Raw genomic sequence first — 20,523 nt, 5'->3', positions numbered from 1 at the left:
GAGCTTTCATAATTAATAGTAAGTCTCTGTGTCTCTTTTTGTGAGCTAGCAGCCCGAAGAAAGTCTGGTTATACTAGTCCTCATTGGAATACAAATAAAGACCACATTTATACTGTTCATACTCATTAAAATGGCTAATGTTGGAGCTGAAGAGGTCTTAAGAGCCCTGGCTGCTCTTGCAAGTCCGGAATTTATTTCTCATCGCCTACATGACAGCTCACAACCATCTGTAATTCCAGTGATGCTCTCTTCTGGCCTCCAAGGGCACCAGACACATGGTATGCAGGCATAATGTAGGTAAAACACCAATACATATTTTTTTTAAAAAAATTTAAGGGTTCATATTTAAATGATGGATCAAATGTTTGTGGTACAGGTGGGACTGTTGGGTGCGGCTGGTGAGAACGTAAAATGATACAGCCAGGAAAGTAGTTGAAACCCGAAACGCCATCTAGCTATTTCATCCATGTGTCATACAGCAGTTTTATGCAGATATTCGGTATTATTTATAGTAGCCACAGACCACAAAGCCCCTCTTATGAAGGGCATGCATTTAAGAGGAATGACCTCCTGATAGCACAAATGAGCCCCAGCATGCTAAGAGAAAGAAGCCATACAGAAGAGACTGCGCGTGGCCCTGTTTAGGTAGAAATCAGACAGGAGTGGGAGCGGTTAACCAGAGATCTCAACGAGAACTCTGGATGCTTCAGTCTCTAGGAGACAGAGAGCTAGGATTTGTATAGGGTGTAAATGGATGCCTTTATCTTACCCTTCAACCGCTTTTTATCAGCGTCGAGTTGAGATGGGTAAGATGGTGTGTGTTTGGGGGGCTCTGCGTAATTTGCTCCCCCTCGAAGCCACCCATATGGTTTCCAGGTGACCGCTGGTGCAGATCAGAGGCCCTAGCGGCCCCTCTCCTCTTGGTTCATGGCTTCCTGGGTACACTGTAAAGGAAGTCCTGAGTACAGGCGTTAAAGCTGCACCAGGTTGCCACCCTGCCCCGCCCTCGGTGAGGAGAGGACCGATTTGGGCTTGTTAGAGGTGTTGGCTTTCTCTGAATACCTTCACTGAGAAGAATCTGGCTTGGCTCCAACCAAGGGAACCCTGGTGTCACAGCAGGAGAAGAGAAGCAGCAAGGTTGGCAGATGTGTTGAGCGTCACAGCCGGAACTCCTAGCGCCACCGTTGCTTTTCTTGTTTGTTTTTGCATGCCACATAGACAGGCGTGGAGAAGGAAGAGGAATTCTTGGCTTCATCTAGCCCCCTTGTCTCATGTGGCTGTGGCTTTTAAGAATTTCACATTCTATTCATGGCCCACATTCAGCTCTCGTTCTTACTATGCATGTAAGTGTGTGAGTCTGTGCTACAGGTGTGCCCCACTCTGAGAAAACAGATGGATAGTAAGTCCAAACTAATTTATTAAAGTCTTATGCTCGTGAGGAATGAAGACTTGCCATGTGACTCTGAAACACCAAAGCCTTCGGCAGCCCAAGTGCAGGGCTGGGCAGACAGCTCACTGGGTTAGTGCTTGCTGTGAAAGCTAAAGGACCTGAATTTGAACCCCCAGAACCCATGTATAAGTCAGGCATCCTGCCATGGATCTATAACCCCCAATAGTGGGGACAGGAAGATCCTAGGGACTTGCTGGCCTAGCTGTCCAGCCAAAATTATGAGCCTCGGGTTCAGTGGGAGACTGTCAAACAAACAGCGGGAAGCAATAGCGGAAGGTGTGTCAGACGTCCACGCCAGCATCCACACTCAATACAAGCAAAACATACACAAATGGCCTTGAGCAGAACACGGTCTGAAATGAAATGTGCTTGGCTTGGTCCATGTAACCTGTGCTGGAGAAATGGACGGAGAAATATCAGAGAGAGGGAGGACAGTGAGGGGTTCCCGGCAACACAACGCACTGTTTGAGGACCCAAGGAGAAGACTAAGGGGTATGGCATGCACGCGGGGCACACAGCTGCTTTGTTCTTAACACATGAGGGGACCTGGGAACAAGTGGTTCAGAGGTGCAGGGGGAGGAATCCACAGCAGACTGAACTATCTCACCGAGGATGATAGAAGGGGCCTGTGAAGTCAGCACCTCCATCACTTGGTTCTCACACTGACGTGGTCCGGGTTTTCTCTGTGAGAGCAGGGGGACGTGCCTCCATCCCACTGGTTCCTAGACACAGCATCTTCTTGTACCTTGTCACCCCACTGCTAAGGCAGCCTGGTCTCTTTAAGCCTGTCTTCTGCAGTAGTCTCTAGAAAGCCTTCCCGTTCTTGCTCTGGTCTGCACGCCCAAATAAATCCTTTTCTTGTCCTGCTCCACCCCCATGACCTGGTCTTTTCCACACAACTTTGACACTTCAGATTGACTCCAAATTCTCTGAGCCCATGTCTCCTCTGACCTGGGGGAACTCCACAGCACAGATTGGAACTTTAGATCCCTTAGGTTCCCAGCACGTATGAGCGACAAGGATATACTGATCACAGCACAAATGCATCCTCACATGTGCCCTTCGCTGTACCTTGGTTTAGCGCTTTAAAGAGAAACCTGAGGGGCTTAAAGACACACAAAGCATGGTAGTGATGCAGATTTGACAGGGGCAAGCGTTCAGGTGGCTCAGCCACTAGGGCAGTCGTCTGTGAAGACATTTCCGTTCCCTCTAGTTCATACAGTGAGTGGCATCTGTCCCCACACAGGAAAAGGATTCTCTCATTATCAAGGAGTTAGAAGCACACCACCGCGATACACTTATTCCCTGCCAGACAAATCTGTAGCCATTGTGACGCTGCCCGCTGTTTGCACGGAGATGGATTCTGGCAGCTGAAAGTTCTGCAGCTTGTCACTCATTTTCTCCAATCTTCCACACTTTGGGTCCCACAAACCCAAGGAAGACACCCAGATTAAGAAAAAGCTACCCAGGTAAAGCGGATCACACTGTAATTGCAGCACCTGGGAGACTGAGGGAGGAGGATTGACGTGTGTTATGTTAAAGAACAGCTGGGAGCTGGTCTAACCTGAGCTCTAGACTAGCCTGGGTTATAGAATGAAGCATTGTCTCAAAAAAAAGGAGAAAAACAAAGCCAACAGAAACACAACATTAGATTTTAAAGCATTTAACAATCACAGTCAAACAAAAAGAGAATTTATTTTAAAAATAAATTTACATACAGTGCATAATCGAGACAGCTGAGGGGTTCCAAAATAGAAACCTGAAGCATATGGTCTGAAATACCACATGTTGTGAGTGCCCTGGGAAGATGAGTTGTGTCTTTGGGCGAGAAAATCCCATTGCCAGGCACAGCATGGAGTAGTTCTGGTGGCTTCCATCAAAGGGTATTGGTTGAAGGTTCTTGCCTACATCTTTTCCAGCATATTCAACTATGGTACAGGTCTGAGCAATGCGACACAGAAGTCACAGCTGTTTAGAAAGCAGATTCTAGACGGGTGCCTTGGCCTGGAGTAGAAGCAAGATGGGGAAGGGTGTGTTATTCTTCCCAGTTCATGGAGCGGCCAATATTTTTGAAAGCTTTGGCGTCAAGGTTGGCCTGGCCTAGACACATTCTGGACACACTCTGGTGAGCATGACAAAGGAGCCTTTGGACTAAGACTGGATCTTAACCAGCAGGGGGCACTCTTTCCCCAAAGAGAAAATCCAAGTGTTTTGCTAGGCGACACAGAGAATTTACTAGGCTGAGGTGCTCTGTGAGCCGTGAATTGAGAGGGATCAACAAAGGCAAAAAACGTGATCAAGCACTAACTTTTAAAACCGATACTGTAGGGATCCGAAACTAAACTTGCCACCTCTGATAACTAATGTCTCCCTCCATTTGCAGTTAGCAAGCCCATCAAACCTGTCCTGACAAATTCTCAGGCCACTGTTTAATGTTGCGTGGCTAATATATTTCTCCTCCATCCAAACTATGTAAACACGACCTTAAATGCATCCCTGCAGATGTCAGCGTCCCTGTTGTTGGGACCTAAACTTCTCAAACACACCCCCACTGCTGTGACAATAGACACAGCCCTTCTTTTGCAAAGATGCACGTGGAGAAAGCTGAGCCCTTTGTCTCCAGGCTCCAGGCGAACTAACTAAAATCGTCCTGTGTAAATATTAGCCAGCATTACAAGCTCTAGTTTGGTAGCTGGGGTGGGGACGGGGAGGAAAGTGCCTGTCAACAGCTGTGCCCTGGAGAGGCCGAGGACCCGTATGCCAGGGGTTGCAGCACCCTAGCCATGGAGCTGACATTCCGTCAGAGCAAAACCAGGCAAAGGATGCGTCGTTTTGATCCCTGTTCATATCATATCTTAACTATGGTAAGTGAGAGAAGAATTAAGTTAAAAATGGGCATTTTGTTAAGAATTATTCTTTTCGTTTGTGTGTTTGTGTTTTCAGGACAGGGTCTCACTGTAGCCCGGGCTGTCCTGGAACTCAATCTGTGTACCAGGCTGGCCTCAAGCTCAGAGATCTGCCTGCCTCTGCCTCCGGAGTCCTGGAATTAAAGGCATGCGCCACCACACCCAGCCCAAGAATTAATCTTGAGAAATTAAAACATGGTGTTGACTACCAAAGAACATCATTCCAACATAGGCATTCCAACATTCCCTGGGGCATGTTTAACATCAGAGAAAATGTTGGTCTCGGTTTTCACACCGAATGCAGAAGTCTGAGCCTCGGTAACTTTTTAAAAGGGGTTAATTTTGTCCAGTATGCATGGCTGGTGATGAGGTGTCAGGATCATGGAACTCTGGCTTCAGTGATACCATCCCACAAAAGACCCATAACTATGCATTTCTACCAACTTTTCAGGATGGGTTGATAGCTGATCTTTCTTCTGAACAGGAGTCCAGGGAAGGAGCTCTTTGCTGTTATCATCATAAATTAAACCATCCTAGATCTAAGGAGGACCACTCAAGGTTTAATGGGTGTTATAGTTAATTGGCTTATTTCCCCAAAATAGGCTAACGTTGTTCTTGCATTAATGGCCCTCAGAATGGCCAAGAAATAAGAGATGGGAAGGTTGAGAGGGGGTCCCTGATTCTGCCTCACAGATGAACAATTAAAATAAAAAAAAACTACAGAAGTAGCTAAGTAAAGATGAGGTAACATCAGGAGGATGAGGCAATGGCAGGACTGCCTTGCTTCTCTTGGTCAGGCTTCCAGAGGACGACGCTCATCCATTCCTGTGCTGATTCAGTGCATTCTCTGTTCATCTGGAAGCTTAAACAACCGAAGATGCCGAAAACCAAGCGAGAAAGAGTAGGGGTCTCGGGGTGTCCTTGTTTCCACCTGCGAGGAGGCAGCAGCCTGTCAAGTGTGGCTTAGACTAGCGCAGACACTGAAACCTGGGATGCTGCAAACTCTGTGCGAGGAAGATCAGCTTCTTGCTTCACTGACAGTGCCTGGAGGAGACAGGCTGGTTGAGAAAGCAAGTTCTTCCTGGCGGCCTCTTAACTCTGCTGCCATCTGAGCCCCTCACAGGAGGCTTTAGTCCGGAACGGTCTCGCCAGCCACTCAGGCACAGTCCAGTCCAAACACAGCACAAGATGTCACTCTGTCCATGGGGTGTGGTTTTCCACGGTGCCACCCTTCCTCCCAGCCCTAATTCCAGTTTGGGGAACGAGATGAGGCATTAGGCAAGGCTCTGACTGAGACGTGTTCCTGCCTTCATATTACCTCAAGTCTGTTGGCTCTCTAGAGCCCAGCAGGGCTTGTAGCCATTGCAAGTCAAGCCGCCATCCTGTCCACCCAAGACCCAGTCCTAAGTCCATGTAACAGAAAGGGGATGGGTGGTCTGGCTAACTTCAGGGGTCGTTTCAGGCTGGAGTCAACGAAGCACAGTCCTTATGGACCAATCTCACTGCTGGTGCCCCGGCCGTAGGATCTATGTTACATCAGCAAAGCAAAAATATGATTTAAGATTTCCTTAAACAGGAGGGGTGGAGGTTGCCCCAACTGACGGCTTTCTCATAGCTCACATTACTGGACTTGTTCCCATCTGTTTGGGGCTCAGAGCAATCCCAAAAACCTGTGCAACATGGGCACAAAAGTCGTGGCACAGATGCCAACCGACGTGTAGGTGACGAACTTGTAAGGGACCTCAATCTCCAGTCTTCGCCTGGCCTCCTTGTTCCTCGTCACCACCTTGAACCACGAGAACAGCACTTGCAGCGAGAGGTTCTGTACCAGCTGACGCACCAAGACAATCAACACAATTCCCACCGTAAATTTCGTCAGCCCTAACACCAGCATGTCAGCGGTCAGGGGCGGGATGTTCCGGATCACAGGAAGGGACGGGCTGGGCTGGGACACCAGCTGGAAGAAGTGGTTGATCCAGAACCCCAGGGTGACTCCAGCCCCGGCAGCCACGATGGTGGTCGTGTCCGCCCTGGTTGGGCTGTAGAAGTCTGACACCGGGTAATTGTAGCATAAAAAGAATGGTACAACTATAACACACACAGGGAAGAGGGGGCTGGCTGAGTCCAGCGAGTCGATGAGGGTCCAGGCCGGGTAGGTGAGGGCGATGAGGAAGGCAGTGATCAGCACGCCGCCCAGCACGTCCTGCCGGGAGAGAAAAGAATGGGGGTTGATTGGCACTTGAGAGACAATCTGTGCACTGTTTTATTTTATCACAGCTATTCAAAGAAAATGTGGATCAAAGGATTTGAAGTGAAAATAGAAGATAATATGCGGTCACCATGTTGCACATGGTACATGTTTTCTTACGGGAGTGTTTCTGTATTTTAGAATAAATTCTGATTTTTTTTTTCCTCAGTGGTGATAGTCTTGTGGTCATTTCCTCTTACTCTGCCATATGTACCTACAGTCACAAGAACTGTCCTAGCCCTCACAGATGTGGCATAGCATGAGGGTGCTAAACTCTAGTAATGCATTTAAAAAAATGAATATTAAACATTACCAATGCGGTGACCCTTCAGCTCCTTAAACCCTTGTCTAGGATAGAAACCACAGGAGAAATGTATGCCCCAATAAGTACCGGGCAGTTATATATACTATTAAATATTTCCAATATTTAAAATACTCTAGCATTAACTCATAAGATAGATGAACCACCCATACAGGGGAGAAATGAAGCCTATGTTTCTGTAACAGCTGGTATGTGGACATGTATAGAGATTGTATTAATCCCCAAAGATTCTTGACTGAACGCGTGGGTAAATAACCTGGGGTGTATTTATGTCTTAGAATACTTTTCAGTGATCCAAAAGCAATGAACTGCTGGTGCATGGTAGAGCTGGGTAAAGTCTGCAGGAAACGCTGCTGAATGGGGCAAGCCACCACGCTCCAAGGGTCACACACAGCATTGTTCTATTTATATGACATTTTCCAAAAGACGAAACCACAGGGACAGAGAAGTGTCAGCTATTGCCTCAGGGACTTGGGTTATCTTGTGTGACCATAAAAGATGTCAAAAGGCCATCTGGGGATAATGAAACGATTCCATACTGATTGTAATTATAAATGGTGATTATAAAAATGTATGTGTGCTACAATTCATAAAACATCAGTTATTACATTATTTTATAAGTGTACATGCACATGTGTGCATGCTACAACAGGCCTGTGGAAGTTAAAAGGAGCTGAGTCCTTCTTCCCTTCTACCATGTGGGTCCCAAGGATTTCTCAGGTCCTACAGGTGGCAATGATTGCCCTCCTCCCTGAACTGAAACCAAAGAGCCATACTTCATATGCTTTCCTTATGTTGTCTCTGCTGTGATTTGGTATTTTCCTCTAGGCTCATTAAAAATGTCTGGCCAGAAAGTCGAGGCTGAACCAAGGTAGCTTATGTATTTGGATTCTTCTCGAAGCTCTTGGATAGTAGCACAGTCAGTCACTTACAAACTCAGGAGGCAGTAGCTTTCTCAGACCAGCATATCTGGGATACTGGCTACCCGAAATAGAATTTACCCTATTTCTTTGTGTTTTCTTTTGCAATGACAGTCACCAAAGTCTCTGGCATCTGCTTGGAATAGTCTTTAAAAACTAATTGTGTTCGTCTTCAGCCCAAACTAAATTATTTTGGTCCACATCCCCAGCATTTGAGGCAAAAATAATTTTAGCCAACATGACTGAAGATGAAGCCTTTTTCCTCTCTTGAGACATAACTAGTGAGCTTTCCAAGCTGGGGGCTGTAAAGTTTTTTATAACAAAATTATTTTTTAAATAGTTCTAAGTAGAAGAACTGCAAATGTGCTAAATTTTATTTTATGATTTACTTTTATTTTATGTGTGTTGGTGTTTTGATAGTATGTATGTCTGTGTAAGGGTGTCAGATCCCCTTCAACTGGAGTTACAGACAGGTTTGAGCTACCATCCAGGTGCTAGGAATTAAACCCAGGTCCTCTAGAAGAGCAGTCAGTGCTCTTAGCCACTGGGCCATCTCTTCAGCCCCCAAATTTTATTTGTAAATAATCTTTTTTTTCTCCTTCCTTCCTTCCTTCCTTCCTTCCTTCCTTCCTTCCTTCCTTTCTTCCTTCCCTTCCCTCCTTCCTTCTTTCCTTCCCTCCTTCCCTCCTTCCTTCCTTCCTTCCTTCCTTCCTTCTTTCTTTCCTTCCCTCCTTCCCTCCTTCCCTCTTTCCTTCCCTTCCTTCCTTCCTTCCTTCCTTCCTTCCTTCCTTCCTTCCTTCCTTCCTTTCTTAGACAGGATCTTCTCATTCTGTAGCTCAGGCTGGCCCTAGCACTGGTCCAAAAACAAAAAAACCAAATCAACAACAAAACCCAAACTTAAGCAAAAAAATTCAAAAATGTTTCCAGACATGAAGACAATTAAACTACAAGGCATATTACATGATGGGAACACATAAACCTATGATTTTACTCAAAGAATTTGAAGAAAATGAAGAGAGTAAACTTGTTCGCGAAGTTCACATCACAGAGGGCGCTGTGGAGACAGCCCAGTTGGGAGAGTGCTTGCCTAACACACAGAAAGCCCCAGCACCAGCACAGAATCACCCTAGGACATAGTGACATATATCTGCCATCCCAGAAAACAGGGCACTTAAGGCAGGAGGACCAAAAGTTCAAGGTCATTATCAGTCCAATGACAGCTTAGACTACATGAAACTAGGTCTCGGGAAGAATGAAGGAGGGAAGGATTAGCTTACTCTTAAAGATGGGTCTTGTTGGGGTATTTGAGTTCATGCAACTAAGACCAAAGGTAGCATGATCCACTGGAGAAAAATCAGAAAACACAAGCAAGCAAAATTTGGGTAAAGAAAGGGGCAAACATCACAGACTCTGAAAAGGCATGGATTGAGCATGATATGCGGGCTCACACAAAGAATGTGATGAGCAAATGCACTGCTTCCTTATTTAACAATAGAGGAGAACATTTTCCATTTGAAAAGACACATTTCTGAAAAATCTCATTTCCCTCCCCATGGCTTCAACTTTAACAGCTAGTGAGATGCATTGAAGAGAATACAGTCTAATCTTAAGTATTTGCATACATATATACACACATATATGTATGTATACACATGCATGCATGCATACATACAAACACTTGTTGCAATGGATGAAATATCAGAAGGAAATAAAAGGACGGGTGGGTTTCCTGTGTGGGAATACTATAGATGACTTCTCTGATGTGGGATTCCCCTCTATATGCTGTGATTACCATTGGCTAATAAAGAAACTGTCTTGGTCCTGTGCAGGGAATAGAGGTAGGTGGGGAAAACTAAACTGAATGCTGGGAGAAAGGGGGAGGAGTTAGAGAGAAGCCATGTAGCCCCACTGGAGACAGACACCAGAAATCTAGCGGGTAAGCCACTGCCACATGGCTATATACAGATTAATAGAAATAGGTTAAATTCAGATGTAAGAGTTAGCCAATAAGAAGCTAGAGCTAATGGGCCAAGCAGTGACTTAGATAATGTGGTTTCTGTGTGATTATTTCGCTGCCAGGCAACCAGGAAACAAACTAACAGCCTCCTTTCAACACTACCTTCTACTGACCCACTGCCATATTTTCCTGAATTTTCTGCCATTAACACATTTTTCTGTTTTTCTATCACAATAGTATTTGTTTAGAGAAAATGCTTCCTGATCTTGGCTATGTAGTCAAAGGTGACTTTGAACTCTCTCAGTCCCCCTGCCTCTACCTCCAGAGTGCTGACTTGACAAAATGCATCACTATGCCCAGCTCAGTATTTTTATGTTAATACAGACACTCTCAGATTTGTCACAATAGCCAAGCTATGAAATCAGCCAAAGCATCTGCCAACAGATGAATGGATAAAGAAAATGCATATTATATATCTCTATCTATCTATCTATCTATCTATCTATCTATCTATCTATCTATCTATCTATCTACACACAGTGGAGTTTCATCCAGCCAAAAAAGCAGAATGAAACCGTGTCATTTCAGGACAATAAATGGCCGTCCATGTCACTGCCGTAAGCAACAGATGCAGAAAGACAAGTATCATAAACTTTCTGCCATGTGCAGAAGTGATAATAAAATAAAATAGTCCTCTGACGGTGACAGAGGACTCTGACGAGGAGAACATCAGGACAAAGTCTAGCGAAGAAGGCTAATAACACGTCCATTGTGCCTTCTTATCCTTGGCCAAACTGCAAGAACTCTCTCACGTTTTGGTGAACATCCCTGGAAATTCCCACAGTGTGCCTTTACCCCTCAAGAACTATCTACATTTGTGAATTCTGACCCTCCATCCTCTTCCCATGTGTGATTTACTGGGAAAGTTTTTCATCCTGTCTCCCAGCATCTCCCCTGAAGAACACTATGGAGGACTAGACTGCTCAAAGTTATCTGCCTAGAAAGAGGGGCAGAGGCAGCCATTCGCACAATTGTTTGCCAAGAATGCGTTCAGGTCCCTGGACTATTGAGGCATTTAGGCCGGGAACTCTGACTCTAACATCTTCCCCTCTGCCAGATCCCCTGCTGAGAATGTCAAGCAAGGGCCTGCTCTGCCCCTGATGGCCTCACAGAGCGCGCTGAAGCCAGGCACCCAGACAAAGCCAAGATATGATGAATGCTTTGAAAGCCGCTACCCTGACAGGGAACAAGCCAGACCTGGCCTTTGTCTCGATTACAGTTGCTACAAATCTGTCAGTGTTTCCTCCTGAACATCTCGGAATATGCTTTCCTGTGCTAGCAAAGGTTTAATTTGATTTCTCAGACTCATGAAGACAGGCTTCAGTAGCTGCCTCAGCAACAGGAGGCCACAGGGCTCATGAATATGCATATCAGTGATTTCAGAAACCTGAGTGTTATGTTATTAGCATTTGTATGGGGGGGCGGGGAGAAAAGGGAATGTCTAAGTTCAAAAGTATTTATGTCCAATTGTCACACAGGAGGGTCCCCAGACAAGTCAGGTGTGGTGGCCTATCACTCCCAGTACGCAGGAGGCTGAGGCAGGAGGATTGCAAGTTCCAGGCTGATGTGGATGACAGAGTGAGACTCTGCCTTGGATAAACAAGCGCACGAAGAGATGGTCAATGGAGCATAAGCACCGGAGTCAGAGCCCCAGCACCCAGGTGTGGCGACCCACCTGCAATCCCAAACCGGGAGTCCCCAAAGTGGCTAGATTAGCTGAACTGGGAAGCTCTGCATTCAGCAAGAGACCGCACCTCTGTATATAAAACCGAGAGCAATCAAGGAAAACACCTCGTGTCAACCTTTGACCTCACTCTGCGTGCACAACAAGCACATGAGCGCACCACACTCAGGCCAACAGCACCCTCAAAAATAAAGAAAAATAAAATAAACTGAGATCAATCAGGAGCCGGAAGGCAAGTATATTTTATATACCAAACATGTTATCTCAACAGATAATCAACAAAATTGCCAATCACATTAAATTTGCTCATGCTAATATCCTCAGAATCTTCTCTGAAATATACATTACCTGTCTGGGTTTTGTCCTATTAAAAGACAACTGGGATTTTTGTTTCCTGAAAATGATTTTGCCTGGATAAAGAAAATGTGGTATATTTAACTGATGGAATATTATCTGGCCATTAAAATAATGAAATCATGAAATTCACAAGTAATGGATAGAACTAGAAAGATCATCCCCAGTGAGGTAACCCGGACCCAGAAAGACAAATATGGTATGTATTTGCTATAGATATTAGCTGTTAATGATAACCAAGTTACAATTCGTAGAACCGTAGGGGTTAGGTATAGAGCAAGGGACTAGGAGGGGCAGAGAGAGCTCCCTGAGAAAGGGAAATAGAACAGATAGCTGTGAATGAATGAAATGGGCAGATTAAATGGGGAGGGGAAGGGAAGAGCGAGGGCAAGGGAGGGGACACAGGGAGAGACAACAAAAGTTGAGGGCCATTGGAAGAGGAGTATGGAAACCTAACAGTAGAAGCTTACTAAGATATATACGTATATGAAAGCAATGTAAATAAGTTGCCAAGTAATGGGTGAGAGAGAGTCCCAGGTGGATAGCTCTTGTAACCAAATAAAGTATCCAATCCCATGAGTGGTTACATCTGAGTTGTCAAACAAGGATTCCACGGGAACCCCCAAGCAACTTAAGCTCTTGCCAAGACTGTAGGTTGCTCTCTACAAACTGAGGGCAAGACCTCATGGCTGAAGACCACACCTGCGCAACTCACTGAGCACGGAGGAGTCAAGCCGGTGCCTACATAGAGCCTTCACCCTTGCATGCTAGTGTCCTTGGAACAGAAAGCCCTCTGCATGCGACCAAAGGAGAAACGTCAACCAACCAGACCCAGTCACTGTTGATCATGTCTCCAGTCCCTGTATGTGGTCTTTAAGTGGTTCGGGGACACTAAAAAGTAAGGCAGGCATTATGTTTCTTACGGTAATTATATAATCAGGTATTTTTATAGATTTCTATGAAATCAGTATTAACTAGGAAGATACTGGGGTACAGTGACCATTTCTAAACTTGGCCTGTACCTAGCCAGATTTAGGAAATCATCACTTGCTGCTCTGGTCTCCACAGAGTCTAGCGAGTCCGACCAGTCTTTCCTTATGAACCATACCAACCTCCCCACCCCGAATTCCCACGTGTATGAACAGTGACGCTGTATGAATGGCAGGACTTGGCAGGGTGGAGGATTATGACAGCAGCTCAGACATGTTTCCAGGCAGGTTTTAACATCATCTCTGACAACAGCTAAGGAGCTCACAAGAATGGCAGGTACGAGGAAGGACAATCTGCCCGGAGACACAAAAGACACTGTCAAAGTCTTCGGTGATCTTTCTCAAGCCTGGGTGGGCAGCAGGGCCTCAGAGTAACCAGAGAACAGAGCAGAATCATGTTCCATGTGATGTAAGTGTCCAACAGGCCCATGCAGGTTTGTGTCATCGGCATTGCCCTGCCTTGTCTGGGGGTGTGTGGGGACCGCTTTCCAAACTGCAGCTTGTGTAGAGCCCCACAGGGAAGCCCTTGAATGCAGCTTCTGATAATGTAGGTCCAGGTGGGACCCGAGACTGCATTTCCGACGAACTCTCAAATGATGCTATGGGACAAGGGTCACATTGGTGAGTGACCGAGTCTGTCTTAACTCGCTAAATTACAGAAGGCATTATGGGGTCACATTTACGTGGCATGGAGGGGCCTCCCACTTTCTTTTTTTTGAAACACACTTGAGAATGAAAGCTTCGGAATGTACTGGAAAATGATCTGGTCGTCTTTTTCAGCATTCAGGCATCTGTACTGGCCTGCCCTTGGGGTCCTCAGCTGCAGCCACTGAGAGCACCTCCTGTGCACATTCACTACGTTCCCTTTCCCTTTTAATATTTCCCCCTACTGTCTGTTTCTCTCTCCTCCTGTTCCTGTCACCAGCGGCAGATCTCCCCTCCCTTTCCTCCCCTTTTCCCATTCCCTTGACCCCAATAAGAACCCCCCCCCATGTGAATCACATGGTGTCTTTCTCTCTTGTGCTGTTTTTTTTTTTTTAATTACAGCAGTCTTTGAAAATGAAATTCGGATATAGTGATACTGGTTCACACCAAGGTCAAAGGGGAATCTGAATTCCTGGTGGTCTCGGTGCCATGACTGTTCACACCCAGAGGAAAAGGAAGTATACTGTTGTCCCTTGTTCATGCCCCTGGGGAACGTTGACTTGTGCCCTGGATGCTGGGTCCCTGAGCAATAGATCCCCCCAGGGGAGTACTGTGCGGCTCTCCTGCCATCTGGGAACCAGACTCCTGGCATCCTGCTTTGCAGAGTGTCGAGAAGACGTAAATATGACCATGCTGTGTCTGTGGTGAGGCCGGACATCTCAATCACAGAGAGTTCTGATTAGTTTATTTAACTTCTCATCCTTTGGAAAAATGGAGTAAAGCCAAGACCTCCCTCGCAAGGTTGCTGCGAACTATCCTATGGGGTAGCTAATTCATGTAGGGTACTTAGAACAGCGGTTCTCATCTTTGACCCTTTAATACAGTTCTTCATATCGTGGTGACCCCCGACCATTCATTTGTTACTACTTCATAACTAATTTGCTACTGTTATGAGTCATAATGTAAGTGTCTGATATGTAGGCTATCTGATATGCACCCTCCAAAGGGGTCATCATCATTCAGAGAAACCAAAATCACAAGAGAGACTGAGACATCTCACTGGAATGACTAAGACGAAAGAGACAGAGGAGGCGGGGACATGCCATATGCTTGCTGAGGCTGTGAACCAACACCACACAATGGCCAGCCTTGAAGCTGTATGAAGCACAGCTTATGAGATACATTGTATTCTTGCATCCAGACTCAGATAAAATGCATCTATCTGTCTGCGCTAAAAGGCTTGGAAGGAAAGTTCAAAGTAGCACTGTTTGTAACTGTCTCCCTGGAAACACCCCAAATGTCCATCAATAAAGAATGGACAGTGGAGCATATTCACATCGTTGAATATTACATAACAGCAAACGCTGCCGGACACGGTGGCGTGTGAAGATGGCTTGCGCCTGAGAGTTTGACGCCAGGCTGGGTAATACAACCAGACCTGATTCCAAAAGTCCCATTACTAATGCATGCTGCTGATGGCCACAAAACAAATGCAATAAGAGGGAAGACTTCACAGACATAATGGGGAGTGGAAGGCACCAATGCGGGCAGGCAGCGCCACCAATGCGGCAGGCAGCACATGAGATGCTCCTGGTTACGTGACATTGAACCAGGGCACGGTGCTGGTGATCTGGGGAGCAGCGCCTCTAGGGAGATGCAGAGTTGAGGCTGACAGGGGACTTCTGACGATGCTGCATCCCGATACCAGCTGTGTTTACATGCAGTAAAGCATGCTTTCTTCGCTAGAAGTTCCCTGAGTTGCGCAAATATAATTTGATCTCCTTATATGACGCATCCATAAAATGGTTTATAAAATTTTTCTTTTCTGAACCACAAAAGTGAGGGTTCCTAGGATTAGACTCCACGTCTCTTATTCTATGCACATGATGCTAACCTTCTCTTTAATCTCTCGCTATTGCTTACCCACTCTCATCCAAGGTCCAGGTAGCAGGGCCTGTGGTCATGACATTTGTAAGTTCACCAGGGAACACAGACCTTCCCTCTTCGTTCCTGGCAGCGTTGTCATCCCACCAATTAAATGAGGCGTGCCCACGTCGTGAGGTACCCTTCTCTCCCACAAATTGGTTTTGGGGAGCTGTCTCACTGGGTAAAGGGCTATCCTAGCACAAGAACCTGAGAGCAGATCCCAGCACACACGTAAAATGGTGGAGGCAGGAGGATCGCTGGGGGCTTGCTCCACCCAACACCAGGTGCTGTTAGGACTCTGTCTTAAGGGTATGATGTAGATATCAACAGAGCAGAACATTCAATGCTCTCCCTTGTCATCTGTGTATACACACGAGAGAGAGAGAGAGAGAGAGAGAGAGAGAGAGAGAGAGAGAGAGAGAGAGAGAGAGAGAGAATTGGTCTCCCATATAGCTAAAATTCTCATGATGATAATTTCTCCACTCTAAGGTCACTAAGCCTGCCACCCTCTACTCTTAGCAATTTAGAGGCACAGATACAAGCACCCTTGCTGACACAGTATTTGCTATTGTATGACACTTTCTATTTTATATTTTTATAGGATAAACATTATTCCCATAAACAAAACAAAACAATGCTAAAGAAAAACATAGTTGGTGATCAGATAAACTTGGACCGATAGCTGAATCTTTTTCAGTCTGATTCAATAAATTGCAAAGAAATAAATTGAAGGAAAAAAATAGATTAACAGATGGTAATATGTTAATACTGGTGACAATCCAGTGAACATTTACTGAGAGCCAGGAATCCTGCTGGGAACTAGGGTGGGAGGTGATGGCGTGGAAAAGTAAAGAAAATGAGATTGTTGTCCTCAAAGGACTCATAGCTTAATGGGCCATACAGATTGACTGTATCCAAGCACACACTTAGACCACAGTTTGCACCTCCTCCTAACAAGATGCAGGTTCAGTGGCTCAGCTGCTGAGCCATCTCTCTAGCCCCTCTTTTATCACTTCTTAAACACCCCTGAAGATACAAATGAGGTTACAATATTCATTGACTATTTACATTTCTTTTGGGGGAACTGTCGGTTCCTGCTAACTGGTAAGCTAACCTTTGCTTCATGGCTATGCCAATCCATTTTCCAAGTGGCTTTGCAGTGCCAGGAAGAACATGGGAAGCATCCTGCTGAGGCAGACCAAAGGGTCTCACTCTTTTTCCTTTGCCTTGAGATAGTCTCACTATGTAGCTCTGACTGGCCTCTAACTCACAGAGATCTGCCTGCTTCCACCTCTGGAGTGCTGGGATTAAAGGTGTGCAGTTTTGCCTTCATGGCGTTGAACTTCTGATCATTAACATTTGAGGGGCTGGAGGATGGCTCAGCAGTTAAGGGAGCTTGTTGCTCTTTCAAAAGACCCAAATTGGGTTTTTGGGACTTATGCCAGGTGACTCATAACTCTAGCTCCAGGAAATACTGGGCCCTTTTCGGGCCTCTGGGGGCATCTGCATACATGTGGCGCACAGGCACACACACACACACACACACACACACAGGGACTGAGTAGGTCACTCAGCATTCATGTCTGTACTCCTCTTTCATGGGACCCAAGCTAAGTTCCCAGCACCTGTGCCAGGTGGCTCACAACCACATGTAACTCCAGCTCCAGGGGACCCATCCCCAGCTCCAGGGGACCCATCTCCAGCTCCAGGGGACTCATCTCCTCCAGCTCCAGGGGACCCATCTCCAGCTCCAGGGGACTCATCTCCTCCAGCTCCAGGGGACCCATCTCCAGCTCCAGGGGACTAATCTCCTCCAGCTCCAGGGGACCCATCCCCAGCTCCAGGGGACCCATCTCCAGCTCCAGGGGACTAATCTCCTCCAGCTCCAGGGGACCCATCTCCAGCTCCAGGGGACTCATCTCCTCCAGCTCCAGGGAACCCATCTCCAGCTCCAGGGGACCCATCTCCAGCTCCAGGGGACCCATCTCCAGCTCCAGGGGACCCATCTCTAGCTCCACGGGACCCATCTCCAGCTCCAGGGGACCCATCTCCAGCTCCAGGGGACCCATCTCCAGCTCCAGGGGACCCATCTCCAGCTCCAGCTCCAGGGGACCCATCTCTAGCTCCAGCTCCAGGGGGCCCAGCTCCAGCTCCAGGGAACCCATCTCCAGCTCCAGGGGACCCATCTCCAGCTCCAGGGGACCCATCTCCAGCTCCAGGGGACCTATTGACCTTGGTACCCTTCACATGCCCATGCCACCTCCCCAGCACATCAATAATCAATAATAAATCATTTCTTTAAAGCCTCGAGCCATTTGAGATTCCTCTGAGGAATGTCTGTCCTCTGAAATGGTGGCCACGGTACTGACATTTGTCCTCAAGCTGGATGTGGTGGCTGAAGCCTGTAATCCCAGCACTGTCGGGGCTCAGTTTGGGGCAGAAGGATGGTGAGCCGCTGCCTCAGAAGACAAAGGAGACCATTTGCTTTCAGATCTGATGTGACTCAGAAACAGACCTTATTTCAGGCTTCTGAAGTTCATTGAAGAACTGTACCCGGTCCTTGTATTTCATCATTTCATCCCTCCAGTGTGGCAAGCAAGCCATGACTAACGGTACAAATTCGGCCGTAAGAGTTTTTTATTTCAATTATGTCAATAAAGGAAAAGCCAAACTCGTTTTTAAAAAGTTAACTTTACAAAACTCAAGGATCATGCTGCTTCCATTGGAGAGGGACAGGGGCTTAAGCGAAGCCCCATCCTCCAGGGACTCTGCAACACATTTCAGACTGCAACTCAGTCTGAAAGGGCGTGCCCGCTTAAAGACAACCCACACTTGGAAGCCTGCTCCTGTGAGAACTTCAGCCAATCCCTTCTTCTTACTTCTTCTCCCAGGACTGGACTCGCCTAACATTCAGACACACCATGCAGACATGCTAGGTCCCAATCCATGCTCTGGCCCTGAACACAGCCCTTTAAATTTTATTTGGGGAAACTGGAGATGTTTTCAGTATGACCTACAGGAAATACTGGGTTTAAGAAGCACCTGTGGCCTTCTCACGGCTACGAACTGCATGTTTCCCAATAGTTACCTCAGAGGTTTGTCTCGGCATCCTTAGGCCAGCTCTCGCGGGAGTCCAGTTGCAGTCCTGCCATGACAGGGAGCCCTATTCCCAGCCTTCCACCCTGGGCTTTTTGCTCAGCTTTTTCCTAGGGCCAAGCATTTCTTGGACCTTGTTCATCCCACATGTACAGGGCAGAAAACAGCTGGCTATGGGATCAGCATTGAAAAAGCAAAGTTAAAAAAAAAAAAAGAATTTGTCTATGTTTGCTGTTGGGATTGCATATCACAAGCAGTTCTTGCCCGATATTGAGCTAAGCCCTAACTTTCGTTTCTCTGATCAAATGCCTTCAGTTTACTTTATTGTCCCCAACAACGGCTGTCTGGACTCCTGGTTACTGAACAACACTGAGTGCTTTTGTCTTAAAGAAAGAAGAAAACAACCCCACACTTTATAAACAGCAGAGGTTGAAGTACCGTGAACACTTACTGCTTTTGAAACCAGAAATAATTCTCTATTTTGACAAAAGGATAAAAAAATATTTGCCCCCAGGGCAAAGAGAGACAATAGACCTAATAACATGGTGACAGGGGCTCAAAAAGGCAACCAAAGTCCCCTCTTTATCTCAAAAACAGACTTACCCAAGTCTACCAGAAAGTTGGGCTGGGTAGGGTGTGATTTCTCTTGCAATTGGGTCTTTCCTAGTATTAAATGAGGCACTTTAAAATAAGTTCTTTCCTTTTTATAACTGGTTTCAAACAACTTGGAAAACATATCCGGAATACTGTCGACCAGAGCCAGAACACAGCTCCTATAGTCTGCAGATAATTTAATATTTGACAATCCTTTTCAACATCCTCCAAACGCCAACCAAAACTAAAACATCACTTGCGGGGTGGGTGGAGAGAAGTAAGAAAATTAAACCAAATCTCTAAATAATTACCCACAGATCAAACAATTTGGAGACAATAAAAAAAAGAAGCATTTCGACTATTTGAAAACAAAATAAGGGACTGTCTGCCATTTGTTCACAGTTCTCATGTCCGCTGGCCTAGCAACAAACACGTCAGGCTAATTTTACAGTTAATACGTTGGGATGTTGCTTCATCACTCAGTGGATTTAAAACTGGTCCTTTGCAGTTGCATCATTCAGGACATCACAAATAGTACAGTGTGGCCAGCCTTCTGCACAAGTACAGACACGGTGCCGGCTCTATTTGTTGAGTCCTTGACAGAGCAGGAAAAATGCTGCACTGGACTTTGTTATCGTCTCCCAATAACTGAGAGCGCTTTACTTGGGAGAATGCTCCTGCTTAGGCATGACGGCTCTCACCCTGACCCTCCCAGTTCTGGTTCTGACTAAACAGGCTGGCTCCTGAGCCGGATGGCATAATCCCAGACAGCCCCTGGCCTGCTGATGCAGCAGAGGGAGTCACCACCGTCCAATACGATGTTTCTCGAAACTCTCATCACAGGCTTCCTTTCCCGAGAGGAAGTGAGGCAATCTAAGCCCAGAGTTCTCAGGCTCTGGCTTCAGGTTAAAGAACAGCCAGAGGGCAAGAGCTGACCAGCCAAAAGGTAAATTCTCTGTGCAGAGATGAGCTGAAAGGAGAAAGAGCTTTGGGAAGGAAGGTCCAGACATCAGACCTTTCCCTTCCAATCACTAGTGCCTCCTTTTACCATGGTTACAAAAGCCAATGCATTTTCCTTTAGGCTTAACCGGGGTTGAACTGGTATCTGCTATTTACATTCCTGACCAGGCCGATGGTGACCAGTGGATGTTTGTCCAGTCTCTGTTCTCAGGGCACCCCTTTGCAGCCCGCAGGAATGACTCCCAAGATTCCATCCTTGCATTTGAACCCCATCCCAAAGCCAAATATCAGGTCCAAACAAAGTCTCATATACATTCACCCAGGTTTTGATCTGAGAGCTGGTGGGAGGTAGGATACACCAACGGTGATGTGGTAAAGGCAGCCAGCTTCCTCACTGCCGCCTGCTTCCAGT

General features: G+C 46.4%; 1 protein-coding gene across 3 annotated transcripts in view; it reads right to left on the bottom strand.

Annotated features, from left to right (window-relative positions):
- Positions 1 to 3,125: 3,125 nt before the first annotated feature.
- The window catches only part of Sgpp2 (sphingosine-1-phosphate phosphatase 2), a 109,335-nt gene continuing 91,937 nt past the window's right edge, over positions 3,126 to 20,523 (bottom strand). For all 3 annotated transcript variants that reach the window (XM_075951953.1, XM_075951952.1, XM_075951954.1), the window contains one exon: positions 3,126 to 6,559. In XM_075951953.1, the coding sequence (XP_075808068.1) occupies positions 6,008 to 6,559 (552 nt within the window). In that variant the 3' untranslated portion in view covers positions 3,126 to 6,007. The remainder of the gene's footprint in view (positions 6,560 to 20,523) is intronic.

This window comes from Microtus pennsylvanicus, chromosome 17 (genome assembly GCF_037038515.1).
Source record: "Microtus pennsylvanicus isolate mMicPen1 chromosome 17, mMicPen1.hap1, whole genome shotgun sequence".
NCBI lineage: Eukaryota > Metazoa > Chordata > Mammalia > Rodentia > Cricetidae > Microtus > Microtus pennsylvanicus.
Note: the sequence above shows the minus strand (reverse complement) of the source record. Positions and strands in the feature narration are given on the sequence as shown.